Genomic DNA, 19349 nt, shown 5'->3' with positions numbered 1-19349 from the left:
GTATTTATACGAAATCACCTACTGACATCAACTGCAACACCAAGGTTCCCCGTCTTTACCCCGGATTACCCCAGGAAATCCTTCATGCTTCCGCCATGCTTCCGTCTATTAGCGTCCATTTCCCCGCTTACTTGGTCTTGTTGCAGTCTGCATGTATGTACATATGAGTGCAGGGCAACGTACACGGACCAAGGCGGACCACAGCGTAAGTCGAGTTTCTTTTGCGGGGTTCGACACGGGCTTAGACGGTACGGGGGGATTGGGGCCAAAGGTCACCGAGACGGGTTGGAGCAGCTCGGGGAGAGGCGGGCTTGTCCGGACCGACGCGGACCGATGCGGGAACCCATTTCTCTGCACAGGCATGACGATATTACCCTAGAAGCAACATAATGAATAATAGGAACCCACTCTGCTTAATTCCTACAAGCAACAACATACACTGACTCTTCAAAGAATAGCAATGTTTATTGGCGTTTTTACATCGCATCGGCGGAATATTTGGTTACACAATGTTTGAGCATGAACTTTCTTTCTTGATCGTATCTGGGCTATGAGCTAATGTCTGGCATATTCCACAGAAAATTGAGCGAGTCGACATCGAAGCCTTGAGCCAACTGATCATCGTTATCGCCAAATGGAGCTATGCTTGAATCGAACTGCAAAGCCCTCCAGAATTCATGATGATCCAGTTTCGAGTTATCGGTCAAGATATCTCCAGAAGAGAGCGTTGACAACGTTAGATCGAATTCATCTAAGCTGGCAGGTTCATGCCGCCTGATAGTGTTGCTAGGAGGCTGCACTTGCTTGTCCGAGATCATGTTGTTACGTAGATGTGAAGTATGTTTTACAATGAGGTCGGCATATCTCATGGCGAAGTCCATATCGTCAGGTGGATATGTTTTGAGAGTCGTTGTACAGCGATCTAACGTGTTTAGGGCTGCATGCACGTCCGTCGCTGGCGAGCCAATACTGATTGCTTTTAACAGGAACACAGACGCAGAGATGACGCCCAACCGAATCCGGGCGGGTGAGTACGCCAGATGCTCTCTGAAAGGCGTAACAGTAGCAATATGAAGTACCTTGCTACAATCTGATACTACCTCTTGCAAGAATTTAGAATCTTGCGCAGTCATATAAGCTGCAAGACCATCTTTATGGGTCCTACTTGCTTCAGAACCCGTGGCCCTCTGCACAACTGCTTGTAACGAGATTGCCCCGATGCAAGCTTTAAGATGGTAAAATTCAACAAGCAATGAGTTTTTAAGGGGCTCATAAATGTCTGTTACCCAGTGTCAGCATCTCATCACAAAAACACTACAATGGATGTCTGACCATTGAGAGTTGAGTCGAAGGTTTTATTCCAATTAGACAGCGACTCTAAGAAGTGCTCTAGGAGATCTGGGTAATTGTCATTTTGGAGGACATTTTGCAAGTGTGTTATGGACTGAAAAAACATGGAGGATGCTACTTTTGAAAGGCGGGTCAGCTCCAAGTATGCGTCCATATACGCATTCCATGATAGTTGCGATTCATCGCTTACATCCCGCATAAAAGATCGGGAAGCAGCAATTGTAGTACTCTCCGGAAATACCGAGTGATAGCCCAACCGCGTGGCTGTTTGCGTCATGTATGTGTAAAGGAGCTTCTGTGCTCGGAATCTTCTTCGGCTAGCAGAGTCCAAGGTGGATAAGACTGTGTGATCATTTGACATGATCCCAAGCTCGTGTGCCAGGTTTGTTGCTAGGCCAAGAAGCATCCAAGACATCCGGCTGGCTCTCTTCGCTGGCTCAAAGACGTCTTTTCGCCAACGGAGCAGCGGCTCTTCGTCGTTCGTGCGTTTACGGTTTTGGCGATCGTATTCGGTGTCAACAAGAGCGGCGTCCCAACCCTCTGTATCTGGCGGAAAGTGAACGGCACGGGGGTGCCAATCGGATATCAGCAGGAGGCTTTCAATTGTTCCAATAATCCTCATCTTGGCAGTCGAAACCTTTTCTTGTCCGAGGATAATTCTCTTGATGAGAGATTCACAAAATTGCCAGAGACGATTGTGTATAAGGTGACTTCGAGAGACCCCGCCTGCTCCTGGAAGCATGAAAAAACGAGACGAGATCATGAGAATTGTGCAGCAGAGCATTGACTCTTGGCATATGAGACTTGTGTGTGCCTCGTGGTGACTGTATTGGTTTATTAATACGGGCGATAGGGGTGACAAATGTTTGAAAAATCTGCACATGAAGTCAGTCGTAGAGCTCGCTCATTAAACGAAAATGCGACCTCACAGATCTACATATGTCACGGCTTCTTGCGACGTAAACCAGCCTTGACGAACGAATCGACATTTATCCCATACGTCCAGGGTTGCGTCCGAAGGCTCAGATAAGGACAAGATCGTGAACCCTACTCCGGTCTGGCAACCTGTCTGCATGCTAGCAGGGACTGCAACCGGTAGTTCGCGTACTGGAAAAGACGGCTGAGTCGGTTGTTGCCCAGAGAAAGGAGCGACAGTGGCATTGTGTAGTAAATTTGCCGCATCAGACAGGACGTCAAGAGCATCATTCGACCCAGTAACAAAACTAGACATGACTCTCTCGGAAAGCAACTGGCTGTCTTGTAAAGAGTGATTGGCCCATGTGCGGTAACTTTCCGAGGCTGTTGAAGGCGTGATTGCTTCTGGTGGTGTATCCTCCTGCTCCGGCGGTCCAATGACTTGAGGTGAAGCCGTAGAAGGTCTTGAAGACCCAGCGTCTACTCTGTTCTGGCGTGTCGGGGACGTGGCTGATTGCGAAGCTGATTTAACGCCCACCCAACTCGGTAGATCTCTGTGTTTTGCTGTTTTTGGACGGCGATCGAATCGGCAATCACGGTGCTCTCGTTTGCACTTCGCGCAAGGCGGATTGTCCCCAACTATACATCTTACTTTCCGAGCTCGACAGGAATCGCACGCGACATAGGTCCGTCTGAACCGTGGAGAGCTGGGTGGCGCCGACTCTGCACTGGGCTCGGCTCTTTCATCGGTACCCATCGTAGGAGTTATTAATAAACCAGATCATATGGAGTTGAAACCATAGTTAACCTGCTTGTCAACCAACTCATAAACGATCCATGTAGCAACCATAGCCTGTAGCTCTACCCCGCAAAGCTAGCACAACGGATTACGCAATTAAAGGTATGAATACGAAGGTTGCAGATGTTTGCTACGAGGAGGGGAGAACTATTCCCGAGGCAGCCCCGCGACTATCCGCGTCGGTCCGTCCTCGCAGGGTCCACTGACATCATCCGAGTGGTCATGTTTTCCCCACATGAGCTCTTACTCGCAACAGACGCGATTGAGACATGTGATGTAGACGGAGACACCATCACACCCTGTATCTCCAAGACGTTGACAAGAAGTCGCAGCTCCGAAAATCGGATCGGATTAGATAGAAACTGTATATTTAATGAGGCTTTGTCAGTTGTATATAACATGGACATTATCGCGTTGCCCAAAGATTAGAGCTACAGCAATATCAGTATCACAGCCAGAATTCAGCCTTCCACTCATCCCAGCAATCATGTCCAAGTCGATCGTCAACAACAAGCCTTACCCATTCCACTTCGAGGCGAGCAGCCTACCCAACATCAAGAGAAACGGAGAACAGGTCACTATAAACCTGGACAGCTCCCGCGGACGTATCCCATCCTTGCAGGCATCTAAGCTGCGCTCGTTGATGAAAGAAGCGCACGATGACCCTTCAAAGATTGTTGCGCACGTCTGCAGCTACGATGCATTGAGCTCACGGCTTTGTGAGGAGGCCGGTTTCCCCGTCCTTTTCCTTGCCGGCTACGCCATGGCGTCGGCTTTTGGTTTGCCCGATACAGGATATATCGCGTTCCAAGAAGTCGCAGCAAAAGTGCAAGAGGTTGCGAGGGTTACCAGCATACCAATTATTGTCGATGGAGACACTGGTTATGGAGGTCCCATGAACGTTAGAAGGACCGTAGAGGGGTATGTTTTGCAGCCTTTGCACAGCTGTGACTTTTCTTTTTACGCTGACTTGAAAATGGTAGCTTTGCAACAGCAGGAGCTGCTGGAATCATGATTGAGGATCAAACCTGGCCGAAGAGTAAGCCCATTCACTCTCTTCAAGAATTCCAAAAAGGCTTGTCCTTGGTTCACAACTAATATTAAAACTAGGATGCGGCCACACCGCAGGCAAGAGTGTAGTGTCTAGGAGTGAGGCGTACGCCCGGTGGCAGGCTGCAGTTGACGCCAGAAACGATGGGCTGGATATTTGGATCCTGGCACGCACTGATAGTCTGATTCTCGGATATGACGAGGCCCTTGCCAGAGCTCGAAAGGCGATTGAAATCGGGGTTGACGCCGTCTTCGTCGAGGCTCTCCCCGACCGTGAAACTATGGCTCGCCTGCGCAAAGACCTCGACTTTCCGTTGTTCGCAAACATCATCGAAGGCGGCAAAACGGAGAATCTGTCCGCCAAAGAACTCGGAGAGCTTGGATATTGCGGAGTCGCCTACCCATGGACGCTAGTTGCGGCCAAGTTGAGGAGCATTCGCGAGACCCTTGAGGCACTTAAGGGATCCCTCACCGTTGGCAAACCCCCGACCGTCCTTTCTTACGCGGAGGTTTGTGAAGGCGTTGGTTTCAACAAGTACTTTGAACTGGAGGAACGTTACCAGTATGAGGGTAGGACGAATGGAGCGAACGGACATCAGTGGAACAACTAGCTTCGATAGGGAAAAAAGGAAAAAGAAAATCTTGATGGGCTCGAGCAATTGAATTCAAACTTTAACTAATATTTCTAAATTAATAACGCTGTTGAGAAACCACTTGCTGATAAGTGGGTCGAACATTTTCACATGTCCACTTCATCTTCAACGTGTCAGTCACTAATATATGCTGTGCGCCGAACAGAAGTCGCAAAGTTAATGCCTCATGTCAGTGAGAAAATAGTTGGACAACGTACATAACTCTTAATTTAGTTGCATGGATGGTCAACACGTTTGAGATTTATCAAGGCCCTGGCTGCACCGCACCTCTCTCGAGGGTCTAAGGGGTTTAAGGGTCTACCTAGGATCAGCCTTAAGATCGGCAAAGGAATTTTTTTTCGTGTCTGGGTAGCGAAGCGACAAGGTACTACTAGTTCGCGATCGACAACCGATAAAGTTGTAAGCCGATCACTGCGCTTAGAACCTGTACCATTTTTCAACCAGGCCCATACTTTTTCTTGTTACTGGAACTAGTGCTTGCGTCTAAGGGAATTTCAACCAGAGCAAGCAAGCAGAATTCACCAGGCAAAAAGGGAACTGGGCATGTCACATTGAAATCATTTGAAGAAGCAGATTATTGAAAATTGAGGCATAAATTCGTATCAGGTAAACCTGATTGTGGTCTAGCACGCTAGTCTAGCTCAAGATCTATACAATCTCTATATTTTCCCAAAACCCATACTCCGAACCCCAAATAAAAGACTCTTCGGCGGGGGAAGAGGGCGCAAATTGCGCCAGTAGCAATCAACTCCTTAAAATGTCCTGGATGGACGACGTGCGAAAGTATTGTCGCGTCGGCAATTTCAAAAGGCTATCGTGTAGCCTTCTCAGGATGGAGGAATGCTGTAGAATCGCTGAATGTTCCAGCGGGGGGGTTGTGCCGAACAAAAAGGGTGTGCTCTAGAGCACATGCCAGAGGAAGAGACAATTTATTCCTCCTTGTGGAGAGAGCCGGTGACGTAGTTCTCCTCGAGGTTGTCGATGGTGGTGATGTCCTCGGGGGAGAGCTCGAAGTCGAAGGACTCGAAGTTGGACTTGATGCGGTGGGCAGTGAGAGACTTGGGGAGGACGATGTTGCCCTTGGTGGCGTTCCAGTTGAGGAGGATCTGCGCGGGGGTCTTGCCGTACTTCTCGGCAATCTGGCCAATGACGGGGTCCTCGAGCTTGTTGCCGCGAGCGAGAGGAGAGTAGGCCTCGATGGCGATGCCGTGCTTGCGGCAGACGTCGACGAGGTCCTGGCGCTGGCAGAAGGGGTGAACCTCGATCTGGTTGACGGCGGGGACGACGGAGGTCTCGTCAAGGAGCTCCTCGAGGTGCTGGGCACCGAAGTTGGAGACACCGATGGAGCGGACCTTGCCGAGGCGCTGAGCGGTCTCCAGGGCTCTCCAGGAAGCAATGCGCTTCTCCTTGTCGTTGGAGGGGGAGTGGATGAGGTAGAGGTCGAAGTAGTCGAGCTGGAACTTCTTCAGGGAGTCGCAGAGAGCGTTGAAGGTGGCCTCGTAGCCGTGGTCAGCATCCCAGAGCTTGGTGGTGACGAACACCTCGCTGCGGGGAGTGCCGGTCTTCTCGAGCCACTTCTTCAGGGCGCGGCCGCAAGCCTCCTCGTTGGCATATCTGGCGGCGGAGTCGATGTGTCTGTAGCCGGCGTCGAGAGCAGCAATGACGGCGTCCTCAGTCTCCTGGCCGTTGGGGGCCTTGTAGACACCGAGGGCGATCTGGGGAATCTCGTTGCCGTCGTTGAGCTGGACGGTAAGGCGGGGAGAATCGCAGGGAGAGGCGTAACCAGAGTCCTGGCGAGTAGGCATAACCTTCTCCATACCAAGCTCAGGCTTGCGGGTAGCGAATTGCTGAACAGCGGCCATTTTGAATGTGTTGTAAAAGGTGGTGATTCGAAGTGTGTCGAAAAGCAGAAGTGTGCTGGGTATCAGAAGATGTGTTTGAAGAGTACGGTTGATGGTATTTAATGAGATGAGATTGAATGGAATGCTGTGTGATGATGAGTCCAAAAAAAAAAACCGTTCAAGGAGATTTATCTCGTCCTTTTTATCCTTTCGAACGTCCTCTCTGGATGGTCTCCTGTTTCCTTTTTCGGACCGATGGCGTCTTCTTGTCGCCTGTGGCGGACCCGCCGTAAATGTCCCGTCCTTACTAGGTTGATGCCCCGTTTGAATGCTGGGGACAGTGCCCCGTTGAATCTTGGTCGGTACCCCGTTGGTGTTGAGTCGGTATCTCTTTGTTTTTTCGAGTCGGTGCCGGCGGTTCCCAGTCGGTATCCGTCCGTTGTCTCGACGGTCCTGGGTTGATGCCCCGTTATCGCTGGGCCAGCGACCCGCACATACTGGAGCCAATGACGTATAAGTTCTCCGCCGGCGCTGGGCCGTTACTCCGCCGGGGGATGGGCCGATGACGTGCCGTGTCTCCGCCGACGCTGAACGGATGGGCGACGTCCGAGTCAGGGCGAACGCATACTGTACTACACAGGCCACACAGGGAAGGCCTCAGTAGGCCTCAGTTTGCCTCAGTTTTCATCCGAATGCCCACTTGCCTGTCAAAACCGATCCGTGTGTTATCGATACCAGGCCTTGTATCAGACGAAATGGTGTCCTGATCTTTTAGTGAGGCTGAACCGTACCCGTAAGGCCAAATCTCATTGTTGAGCCTCATTAAAAGTTTTTTTAGTTTTTTTTTCTTTAGGTGGTGGCGAATACATTGATCTTCACCCCTTGAGCGCAATTGTTATGTATTCATTCGGTAGACGCGAGAACTTTTTTTCAAAGAAAAAATTGGAGAACCATGCAGGAATATCTTTCGGTATATTTCTCCGAGGACACAATCTGGTTGCCGTTTCAGCTCATACCGTTTATTGACAGACCCGAGGCAGAACCAGCGTTCCTCCACGGAACACCGCAAATGTACTCTTGTACTGGGTAAGGTATGTGAAATGAAGCCGCCCTTAGCGACAGAGACAATTCTTTGTTATGACGTCAAGTTTTCGAACCCATCACAACAACGGTGGGTCTCTTAAAACGTGGTGCTTCTCGGGACCCATCATAAACTGGATCTTGAAGCCCGAAAAGTTCCCGGACAGGATCTTGGTCGTGTATGTAGAGCAAGCGTGGTGCGGGATGCGAGTCGCGATTTTGCCATCACATGTATCGATGTTCCTTTGCGGTCGCAGCCGCTGGAGAATACGGTGAAAAGTTGTTCTAGCGTCCAAGGTTGCATGGGCCCTTTTGGGACCCTATGGATCCCTGCTTCGCATAGCTGATTGGGCCCATGCCGTGAGAGACTCAGGAACGTGGTTTCAGCTTCTCCGTGATGTCATTGGAGGGTTGGGTTTACTTTTGGTTGACATAGGGCGAGATGGAGGCATACAGCTTGCAGGACCCCTATCGGGACTGTTCGGAAGGGCCCGCTTTTCATTTAGCCTGGGCAGACTTGGCTGCCTCTTGGTAACCTACTAATCTGTGCGTTTGCAACAGCTTGAAAGCTATTGGAAGTTTGAGGCTTATCTGCGGTTATCCGTGTGTGTGTGTGTGTCCCGTATCGGCCAAATCGGCCTACCCTTGGCCTGGCAATGTACATAGTAGTATACACTGTTCCTGGGCCATGTACGAAGGATTCAGGAAGGATGTTCTCTGCAGAGACCCTGATTGCCCTTCAGCCCCATTGATATTCGCTGTTCAAAATAGAATTTCACATGTGTCCGCCAAGCCGCCAGCCAGCCCAGCACCAGCATGTCGGAAGCGCCTACAACCTCTTGAGGCAGCAGATCGGCAGGAGATATCCGGATTTTCCTCTGGAATCTTTCAAAGCCGTGAAGGAAGCCGCGCCTCCGCCTTGCAGTAGTGTAGAGAGCCCTTCTGTGAGATCCTTGCGGACGGTGTTGATACCAAAACCCCTAACGACCTGAACAGGTATCCATCTACGCGCCTGTGCACCCTGAGACAAGGCCCTATCAAAGACCCACGCATTCTCCAGTTTACTTTGATCTTGTCCAAGGCAACGAGCACGTTCGCCCTTCTCTCAACCTGCCTGGCGTGATTGTGGGCTCGAGACAGACTTTCTCACTGGATAATCGCCTCTCATTGTGGAGGGCGCTAAGGCCAAGGGACCCAAGGACCCCGTCTCACGGTGAAATGATGATAGGGGTATCAACACGCAGGCTGAGGGCAAGATCTCCGGTGGAGCCAGGCTGCAAGGTGAAAAAATGTCCCTCATCTCTCAGCCTCTTAGCACGGTGCATGAAGGCCAAAATTCCCAATAGGACTCGGTATTATTGGCGGTGTGTTGACCTTCACACCGATGACGAGGGGGCAGGGAGGCCCACCTCGCCAGCATAACATTGATAATGGATTTCGTACGAGAGCCTTGGTGATCGTATCGCTTGTCTTCATTGGACGGCGATCTAATTTTCAAACTTTGCTGTATGCTATCCCTGGCGAGGCTGCAGAGTCAAACTTGGTTTCATGAGGGATTTCACGTTCGTAGCTTAGCTGCTGCGGTAAGATTACGTCTTAATGCATCGAGATCGAGCAACGAGGCAGGTTTCTTGCGCGATGCAGGTTTCTTTGCCAGAGATGCCTGGAATAGTGGGAAAATTGACAGCCGCGAGGTAGCCGAAAGTAATGGCGAAACGCACGTCCTAGGAATAGACACGTCTGTATGCATTGCGAAACGGCTTGTTCCCGTCATTCTTACTAGTGTGAAAGAAAAAACATCTCACTCGGCCATCAGAGACCGAGCAGCTCGTCCGCCAACTGCCGTGGTCGATCCCAGTTAGGGATTGCAAAATAATAGTGATAAGCATCAATCAACTCTCGACATAGCACGAGTCAGTATGAAAGTTAATGAGAAAATCCCAATCGGAAACGGCGAGACGGAGCATGGTCAAGTAAATTCCATTTGGGCAATGTATTGCGATTAGTCCGAGTTGATCTACATCAATTCCAAAATGCTTCAACGAAAAAAAGTCGGTGCAAGAGGAAATGACGGAATATGACGTGGAGGCCTCTCGCAAGAAAATTTTTCAAATGATCGGTGAAGATTCGTTTGATCGGCATCAGTCTGGCTTCGAGCGAGCGGCGGGTTTAGGAAATTCGATTCATCTGAGTCTCAGCAACAGCAATCAAGATAGTTTCATTTGGCGAAAACTGAGATAGAGCTCGACACCCCACATCGGCAACAAAACTCACGATGCCTTCAATTATGGGTCACAACCGCAATTCCTTTTTGGGATTTCCATACGGAGTACAGCTGGTAAACATTAGATAGCTAAACACATTGCCTCGAAAGCCTAAGCAAATGCGAGCGATGCTATATTGATAGCTCTATCATTAAGAATCAAACTCTCCTCATGAGAGTAACTTGAGCGACATAACCGCTACACAACTTGCTCGAAAGGAGCTAGCTTCGAGACGAAAAAGCTTCATAAACGACAATGTGTCGTTAGAGCTAGACATGTAAACCGCAAGACGCTGTTGCGACAATGACAACCTCAACAGAGTGACTTTGTAGAAGTGAAGCATGCAGGCTTCAATCTCACAACAGGCTTAACCAGCCAGGTAGAATTATGTGTACGGTGCAAAGAACAGATTTTTCAAAATTGCCCCAACAAATTATTTGAGAATGGCTCAGGTGGCTCAGCGTGCGACAGCAAACTTCCACAGGTCAATAGATGCGTTTCTATCGGCATGATACCTGGCCATGCCAACCTGCCAGATTACTTTACGGTTGATGCAGAATTTTCAATGTGCTGTGCTGCCTCAAACCAAAATCGATATACGCAAAAATGACAGCGGCCAGCACCTGCTCTTGGGGGATGGTAGAAGAGACGTCCTTTGGACAAAATAGAATGAAGTTCACTTTAAGAAACAGGTTCCAATTTTTGGTCCCCAATCCTGCACCTTTGCCATCGCCTATCGTAAACAGCCCACCGGATCGGCAAACGCCTGTTCATCTAGTAATTTCTCTCTAGAAGCAAATTCACACACACACACACACAGGGTCGACGTTAAGACTAAGGTAGCAACATTTCTGCAGCGAGTCTGGCCGCAGATGTTACATCTTACCAGCGACCGAAGTCTGATGTGAATAGAGCCACACTGCGGATCGTGACGGTGCAGGTGGAACTGGCGGCTCTGAAAAATGCACATCACGATGCTCCCCGCGGGGAGCGGCAGAGGCCGTGCTGCTGAGGGTCACGAGGCTGTTTTTTTTTTTTTTTTTTTTTTGGGCACTCTCAAATGGTTACTTCTTTTGACCATGGGCCCGCCTCCGCAGTAATGGGTGACGTGCTTCCCGAGTGCCAGAGCAGCGGTATCGTCGGTCGGGCAGTGGACCACGATAAACTCGGGTTGGAAAAAGTTCGTCGGTTCAGAGGCCGAGCTCGGCGAGAGTGGAGAGCCCGTGTCCGGACGTGAGTTGGTAGTCTTCAGCGGGGGCAGCTGCGGGGTCCGAGGCCGGAGCAGCCGTTGCCAAGGAAGCAGTTGTTGGAAGGGTAAGAAACAGGATCAGAAATCCAACCTATTCTGTACAGGCAAGTTGGTGGTAGAAGTTTTTATAAAAGGGTTTCATCGCCTGAAGTTATATCTGAAGTAAAAAAAAAAAAAATTTCAGGTGGCGAGGGAACTATTCCCCAATATAACTTCACCTAATAGTAAAGGGCACTTACCAACCTAAGGTAGAGTTGACAATCACTTACTTCCACTTCCCTTTGGCGAAACAACGTAGATAAAGCGAGATGTATAGTTTCATATCATAATATATGTTTTTAGTGATATCTTGGGTATATCTATCAGTTTATTGTTGATAAACGTGGCTGCTCTCCACTCATGCCGGGAGATATGGGTATTATTGATTTCGTAATACTCTAGGCCGAACACTTTGAGGGTTGTGAAAAATATCATTTGGGTCCCATTCTCCCTTTATTCTCTCGAGTGCTGGTAAGTTGCCCATCCAGTAGGTCTCCTGAGGCCGCTCTAGATCTGGGTCAACATAACCTGGGTAAGTTCCATGTGCGTCGCCCGGAAGTACATTCAACAGCTGGTTGTGAAAACCATCCAGAAAGTCTCGAGTTTCCTTCTTCTTTTGCAGAGCGTTGACCGCATATGATTGGTAGAACATAAACTTATCACGGTGTGCGTAAGCTGTGGCGTCCGTTGGCACATCGGAAACTGCTCCGCCAGTGGCGTCGAAAATGATAAACCAGACGTAAGTACCCTTATTCTGGTCCTCAACCCACTTGAAAAGGTCTGCAATCTTTTCTTTAGGAATGATGTCGGTTCGGGTAAAGCCAAGGCTCTTGGAAAAGAACTTGTTTGGTATGTCCGATATGTGAAGGGCCTCCTCGATGGCGCGGTTAATGAGTGATTGACCCCAGTTTTCTGTGCGGAGAGCAAATGTGTCATTTCCGGAGGGAAGACGGTCGAGTATTTTGGACGCCTCCAGGTCGCCCTTCGTGCCGTACCATGTGGCGGTTACGCGAGCGCCGAGGGGGTACAAAGTAAACTCAGTTCCTAGTCTACGGTCGAGGGTTGGATCTGCCACAAGGTTTTGCCACTCGTCAAACAATTCCACTATCTGTGTAAGACGGCTGAACTGGAAATTATACGTGTAATGGAGAACTTCCTTCGGTGTCGGATGCGTCCTCATGGTGAATTGTGTGATGATGCCAAAACCAGCCCCGGCACCTCTCAGAGCCTGTACAATCAATCATTAGGATCTACATGGGATGACGTGTCATCTGAGAAATCAGACTTACGAAGAACAAGTCTGAGTTGTGGATGGTATCGGCTCGTAAGACTGTACCGCTTGCCGTTACCACTTCAACCTCCTCAATGTGATCAAGGCATGATCCCCACATGCGGGACATTGGACCTAGACCACCCTATTTAAGTCAGTGACTGGTGTTGAACCGAAGATATAGAGATGAGCAAGAAAGGCCGACTTACGATAGTTGCGTGGCCACCAATACCCACACCAGGACACACTCCATGGGGAAATGCGCGTTGATGTGGACCAAGAGCCTCGTCTACTTGGCTCAACCTCGTACCGGCTCCTACTTTAACGTGCCACGATGGATCCGTTGTATTAACTTCAACATACTGAAGATTTACAAGATCAATCGACAACGCTCCATCCTTGCCACCCAATCCTGATCCAGCAGTGTCAGAGAAAACTCCATTGTTGAAGGCACCATAGGTTGTAGATGAGTATGGATTTACTTACCATGGTTTCTACCTTATACATCAGTTACAGTCAAAGACTGATGGTTATAATTCTGGGGAAGTTATACTTACGCGAATGAATGACCGCCAGATCGTGCCTGGACCTTGATGCCGTGCTTCGCGGCACACTTGACGGCTCCTGCTACCTCCTCCGTGCTTTTTGGCCGTATAACAGCTGTCGGTATACAGCTGCGCGCGAGGTTGAAAGGACGCGCCCAATTAATATAAAACTCATAACCTCTCTGTGCGGAGAATCGTACGCAGTCAGGTCGACCTGCGCAAAGATCAATGAGACATGCCTCGAAGGTTGCAGGGGCTGGCTTGATCATCGGAGCTGGGCCGAACAAGTAGTGTGTGGTGAACGCAACAGTAGAAATAGCAGCAATCCACCACTTGCTGTATTTTGATCTGCGGCCTCTCTTGAACTCCTCCTGATCTTGATTCCATGGTCGATGTTTCGTTGCCAGATACATCTCAACTTGGCCTTTGATTAGAGACTCGACGGAGCACGCAGTTGATATTGTGCGAAACAAATTGAGAGATGATGTTATACAATGAAATCCCCAGACACAAGAAACCCATTTTGTCGGTGGCTACCTTTAAGTAATGTACGAACTTGTTTTGGATGGAATACCGACTGTATGGTAAGGATGGCCTTTAGACAGCTGCAAAGCAGGGCTGAACTGCGTTAGTGCCATGAAGGCCTCAGCTTGGCTTGACTAGGGACGTGCCCAAAAGTCTAGCCACGAGGTTTTGACAAAGATAGCAGTCCAGACCCTGGAAAGCAACGACACAGAGAACGCCATCGTGCACGAGCTAGGTATTCTCCGTCGTAGTATGGCCATTACCACCTGATACTGTTGTCCGTGACCTTATCCGTCCATGCGACAACGTTCCTGGCAGATCTAGAGCAATTGCAGCAAAACCAGGAGAACCGTCGGAGATTTCAGGAGTCCATAATCTTTCAAATATGACTGAATTAATAAATAAAGGTGTTTGATGCCGTTTTCGAGGTGCCACTGTTGAAACGACAAGGGAGACGACATTACTCCTACTCAACACTGAGAACTTAATGAACGAAGCACATCACCGCGTCAAGGAACATGGTTACCAAATAGAATTTTGCGAACGGCTCAATTATTCTATCACTTTGCTTAACATTTTAATTTCTTTCCTTGACCATGGCTCATAGAAAGAATACCCTTGGCTATAGATCGTCTTTAGGCAGACAAAATGGCCAGTCCAATACCGACCGCGAAGATAATCGCTTCTTAATAATTGATTTCATGCGACGAAAATGCGCTCAGAAGATTGAATGATGGGCATTTGACATTCTTGGTATCAAAAATGATTGTCGGCCGAACCGCTAATTTTCCCTGCTACTTCACTTTAATCCTCTTTCATTCTCATGCCAATGTGTACGATCTTTAGGGTGCGTTAATAATCCCTGACACGTACGATTCCTCAAATTTCACCGTATCTTCTCAAGCTTGTCCACAGCTTTTTGCTGACTGTGAAGTTGTGATAAGATAATTGGGATCCAGCTTACTCCATGTCGCCAGTGAAAATGCATCATTAAAGGCTTCGGATGCATGTTGGACATGTGTTTCTATTTCATACGCAAGATCTTGTTACATCATGTCGCAGAGTACAGGTCGACTGACCTTGAAAGAGCTATGTCCATATTCTCCGGTTGGAACAGAAAATAAGCCGTCTGTGCGGTTCCATACCTTTTAAATATGCTCTTGTTCACTTAGCCGACCTAGTGTGTGCCCTTGATGAAACCTTGAGAAAGAAGTATCTACAGTAAAGGTAAGGGTATGTTGTCGGCGATACACGTACTACCTGCCAGGTACAATACAAACCGAGACAAGGGTATGACGAAGCTTATAGCCACGGGTATTCTATAATACGGCACGGCAAGTTTGTTTCTCGCCTAACTCTTGGCGATCCATGTTAGTGCGATAGGTGATTCAGCACGAGAATACTACACAGAAGCTAGAACTTCTTGGCATTCCTTCCCGAATTCTTCAGTGATATTCGGAACGTAATCCTTGCCACGGCCCGTTGCTGCATTCTTCCAACTTCCGATTCATCCCCTTCAAAACTCGGCCACTTCTACAAACCCTCCCGCCCACATTCGGGGCTAAGAATTATCAAGGCTAAAGAAACGGCATAATTGGTTGTCACCTCTTATTTGATATACGAGACAAAAGCGGGTTTGAAGGGCTGAGTTAAATATAGACAATCAAATTAACTTCAACCAGCCAAGTTGCACGGTTTGAGTTTACGCGGGAATACTAAGGTGGTATCTCATAGGAAAATTACAAGTCCTTCCACGACCAGTTTGTCTGGCTTACTTCGTCTCCAATCGCAACCAGATCAACGCACGGTAGGAATATCGTTCTTTGCCTGCTTATCCTCGACGGCTTCGATTCCTCCCTTCTCCTCTTCAACAGGCCTAACACCAATGTCGGTCTCTGTGAAAGCATCCACGACGTTGCGGTAGCTGGGGATAAAGTTGACAGCGAAGGCGTAAGACCATGCCAAGACGAAGAAGACGAGCGGAATAACCATGGCGGTTCCCATGTTCCTTGTGCTGTCGGCAACGACGCCAAGCAAAGGAGGAACCACAGCACCACCGGAGACACCTGCAGAAGGTCAGATTTTCATCCAAGGGTCAATAGTTGGATACGCATCACTTACCAGCAATGATGAAGCCGCTGCCTCGCTTGGAATGCCTTCCAAGACCCCTCATACCAAGCGCCACAATGGTCGGGAAACAGATGGACTCGAAGAACAGGACAACATACAGCATTGCCATACCAGTGTTGCCGACCTGAGTGATGGACGGCGCAATGAAGATGACGCAACTGGAGAGGAACGCCAGGAAAACCCAGCGAGGCTTGATATAGTTCATGATACCGACACCAACGAATCGGCCGATTGCGAAAGCTGCCTGAGCACCTGCGAGGAACTTGGCACCGAGTGCGTTGTCGGTGTTCTCGCGACGTTCAGTTACGTAGTTGATGAAGAATCTAAGAGAAAATTAGCAAACCCTGGTGTAGAAGCGGCAAGGAAAAACAGGAGCTAACCCAGCAATGGCAACCTGAGCACCAGTGTAGCAAAATTGAGCAAAAGACGCATGGAACAGGCGGTACTGCTTGATGAAAGGCTTGCTATCGGTGTTGGCATGGGTCTCGGAGGCCTGGAACTCCATGTCGGCGTCGGTAATCTCGGGGATATGGGAGAGCCAAAAGACTATGGCAAGGGCCCAGACGAAGACGGCGATGGCGAGGTAGACCCACTGGACGTTCTGCAGAGCGCGCTCGTCGTCAAAGTTGAAGAAGACGTAGGATCCCATAACGGGAGCTACGACGGTACCGATACCGTTGAAGGCCTGCGAGATATTGATTCGGATTTCGCTGTGCTTGGGGGGGCCGCAGACGGTGATGTACGGGTTCGCAGCCGTCTCGAGGGAGCCGAGGCCGTTGCCGATGATGAAAATCGCGGCACAGAAGCCGCCGAAACTCTTGGCGATGATGCAGGGGATTGCGATGATGGCGCCGAGGCCGTAGAGGAACAGGCCGAAGACGAAGGTGGCCTTGTAGCCCCAGTGTCTCAGAATCCAGGCGGCATGACCAAGACTCGCGAGGAGGTATGCGCTGCAGATGGCAAGTCAGTACATGAGGACTTTTGCGTTGATATTTCCTAGGACCGCGATAGTGTTTGCTCTGCATATTATTCTTCAAGGCGCTACTGCGCTATCCTTGGGATGTGCGGAGGAGATAGGAGGGATCAGTCGGTAGGTCGTAACTTTTAGACCGGCCAGAAGTGGACTTGATTCATGACGAGATGACATTACTTACCCAAAATAAGCGGCTTGCAAACCGGAAGACCTAGCTCTGGTGATGCCGAGCGTAACTTGAAAGTGCTTGTTGAGGGTGTCAAGCAGACCTATTACGAATACGTCAGCAATCGTAAGAGCCAAGATCGATTCCCGGCCGAACAGCGACTTGCGACATACCGTAAGAGAAACCCCAAAGAAAGAAGAGGATGGTGACTAGGATAATGGGGTAGAGCGACTCCTTCAAGGTCAACTCAGCAGCGTTGGTCCGCCCATTATCCTTTTGGCGCAAGGACCGCTTTTTGAAGAACTCCTTCACACCCATCTTGTGAGTTCGATTGATTCGGACTGTCTGTAATAATGGATAGAGAGGCTAGAGGCGATCGCGACTCGAAAGATGGTGGTTTGTATCGCAGCCAAACCCTCGAGGTGGCAAGACAGATTGACAGACGGTGGTAGCCGTTTAGGTCGCTCGGACGTCAGGTTTCTCGGTGCGCGCGCCAGAGACAGAGAGGTCTTGGAACGAGGGGGAACTGGGTCGGACGAAAGCTTATAAAAAAGTCGAACCGGCCGTACTCTCGGTCGATCTGAGCCTGATGTTCCCCATGGCACCGACGCACTACGCTGACGATGAGACGTTACCCCAGTTTGCCATGACCGGCAATCCCTCGTAAGGGAGGCAAAGACGGCGTACAATCCAAGACTTTAGGTACTGATGCGGGGCCAAAATGGTACTATGTAGGCTTGAGTCTGGGGTAACGAACGTTTGAAGAGGATTGCGGGGGTGAGGATGCTGCGCTCTGAGTCGCTGAAACCCAAGTTCTCACCCCATCCATTATGAGGGGTGAAGGTTGGGGAACCAGTTGAGAGAGACAATGTGGATCTCTGGAGAGCTTTTGGAGTTCGTGGTGCATACTGGGCGTGCCCAGTCTCGACTTGGAATCCCCCGAATCAAAAGCCTTCGAGACGGGCATCATGTGAGAAGGGTGTGGACACACATACAAGCGTTGAGGGTGATGATTGGATGAGTTGGTAGTGGCAGTTTCTGGGGTATGGGGATGCTCGATGCAATGTTGGTCCGAAGGACACTCGGTTCGTGGAGATGTCCAACCGTTATTGGTCAAAGAGACGAAGCGGAGGCTTCCCGGGCTTTGCCAGGGTTGGGCTGGGGGTAGAGAAGTGATGTCACCTTCATAACCCGATACTTTTGATTTATGTTGCTCCTCTTGTGATTTGATTCGCCTGCATAAGAGTTATGACCTGAGCTAGTTGGATGAGTTTCAGACTGACAGATAGCATACTATGTACCGAATGGAGCTCAGAGTTTTCCCCGATGGTGCGGCGCATTTGTGAGGAGCCGTGTCTGCGACAATTGGAAACCCCATGCGCCATCTCCAAATATTTTGTCCTTGTTGTCACATTTGCGATGTGGAAATTTGGAGAACAGACCCGAAATGCTGGGAGACATGTTAACCGAACTGCAGGTGCTGTTGTGATATGAACTCACATTGGAGGATGAGGGATGTGACAGGCCCAAGCCGGATGACGCCGCACGATCTGCCATCCGTGCCCGTTGGATGGCGTTGCTTGATGCAGCCACTCTACGGCTATTCGCTGCGAAGGTGTCCTGTGCCGAGTTCTCTTCTCCAAATTCCGGCAGTGGAAAGCAGAGTGCCCAGACTAATCTCATCATAGCTGCAGTTAGCACACAGCGTCAATGGTCACTAACAACGCGTGGGTGCAACGTTGACATTTCATCACCAACGCGGTGCTCACGTTCTTCTCTAAGGCTGACGAGAACCTGTCAGAGAAACAGAGTAAGTGGATGCGCCCGAGAGAATAGTCTCTAGGCCTAGTTACGCGATTTGGACTAGTGAGCACTTTTGCTCAACCACTCAAAACTCAAAAGTTTTTTTCTCATCATCTTACACAGCATGGGCAGCCTTGCAGGCCTTGATAGTACGGATGAGCAAGCCGAAGACGAACTGCCGAGCATGGTGCCGTGTCGTTGGGCCAGTAGAAAATTGTGAGATGACTCGCGCGATATGCACAACAAGCTGGGGTTTGGAAAAAAGTAATGTACCAAATGTTGCCGACTGTTGACAGCTGGAGGTTGATGCCAAGACTGGTTTTAATAACGACCAACGAGAAGCTATCACGTCTTCTTGGCATCAATACAGCTTTTACGCCAAGACCTGTAGGACCATGGCGATGGCTAGCGATGGGTGGCTATGGCGTTTCGAGCCACTTTGCTGCGACAGATCCAGGCCGGATTGAGCAGGCAATTTTGAATGCCACGCACCTCTTCTCAAAGCGTCACCGAGAGAGCTCGAAAATAACGCACATGGGTGTTCTATCTGTGTTGGGATCGTTCCGATTTGGCCTCGGTCATTCTTAACGGCCTCCAAGAAGCAGAGTCATTTCATTTTTCCTCCTTTTTGATCTCTTTTGGTCGCCAAGCTCTCTTCTCTCATCCACACGCCCGCAAATTGACGCAGACCAAATAG

At 49.6% G+C, this 19349-nt stretch overlaps 5 protein-coding genes across 5 annotated transcripts; 1 reads left to right on the top strand and 4 right to left on the bottom strand.

Annotated features, from left to right (window-relative positions):
* Positions 1-548: 548 nt before the first annotated feature.
* Positions 549-3022, bottom strand: CTRU02_203003 (uncharacterized protein; the record flags this gene model as incomplete). The annotated part of the gene is made up of 3 exons (XM_070204125.1): positions 549-1259; positions 1319-2225; positions 2292-3022. 3 exons carry the CDS (start codon positions 3020-3022, stop codon positions 549-551), a joined length of 2349 nt encoding a protein of 782 aa, XP_070061888.1.
* Positions 3023-3551: 529 nt separating this feature from the next.
* CTRU02_203002 (carboxyvinyl-carboxyphosphonate phosphorylmutase) lies at positions 3552-4725 on the top strand (the record flags this gene model as incomplete). The annotated part of the gene is made up of 3 exons (XM_036731413.2): positions 3552-3985; positions 4048-4103; positions 4175-4725. The coding sequence occupies 3 exons, from the start codon at positions 3552-3554 to the stop codon at positions 4723-4725; spliced, it is 1041 nt and encodes a 346-aa protein (XP_036576848.2).
* A 971-nt stretch (positions 4726-5696) lies between these two features.
* CTRU02_203001 (2,5-diketo-D-gluconic acid reductase) lies at positions 5697-6629 on the bottom strand (the record flags this gene model as incomplete). The annotated part of the gene is made up of 1 exon (XM_036731414.1): positions 5697-6629. The coding sequence occupies one exon, from the start codon at positions 6627-6629 to the stop codon at positions 5697-5699; it is 933 nt and encodes a 310-aa protein (XP_036576849.1).
* Positions 6630-11619: 4990 nt separating this feature from the next.
* Positions 11620-13468, bottom strand: CTRU02_203000 (berberine bridge enzyme; the record flags this gene model as incomplete). Its single annotated transcript, XM_036731415.1, has 5 exons — positions 11620-12468; positions 12530-12655; positions 12720-12922; positions 12997-13004; positions 13068-13468. The coding sequence occupies 5 exons, from the start codon at positions 13466-13468 to the stop codon at positions 11620-11622; spliced, it is 1587 nt and encodes a 528-aa protein (XP_036576850.1).
* Positions 13469-15377: 1909 nt separating this feature from the next.
* CTRU02_202999 (glucose galactose transporter) lies at positions 15378-17167 on the bottom strand (the record flags this gene model as incomplete). Its single annotated transcript, XM_036731416.1, has 5 exons — positions 15378-15646; positions 15702-16033; positions 16091-16660; positions 16865-16952; positions 17023-17167. 5 exons carry the CDS (start codon positions 17165-17167, stop codon positions 15378-15380), a joined length of 1404 nt encoding a protein of 467 aa, XP_036576851.1.
* Positions 17168-19349: the final 2182 nt, after the last annotated feature.

The sequence above is a fragment of the Colletotrichum truncatum genome (assembly GCF_014235925.2).
Source record: "Colletotrichum truncatum strain CMES1059 chromosome Unknown Contig_0002, whole genome shotgun sequence".
NCBI lineage: Eukaryota > Fungi > Ascomycota > Sordariomycetes > Glomerellales > Glomerellaceae > Colletotrichum > Colletotrichum truncatum.
The sequence above is the reverse complement of the archived record's forward strand: the minus strand, read 5'-3'. Positions and strand labels throughout refer to the sequence as shown.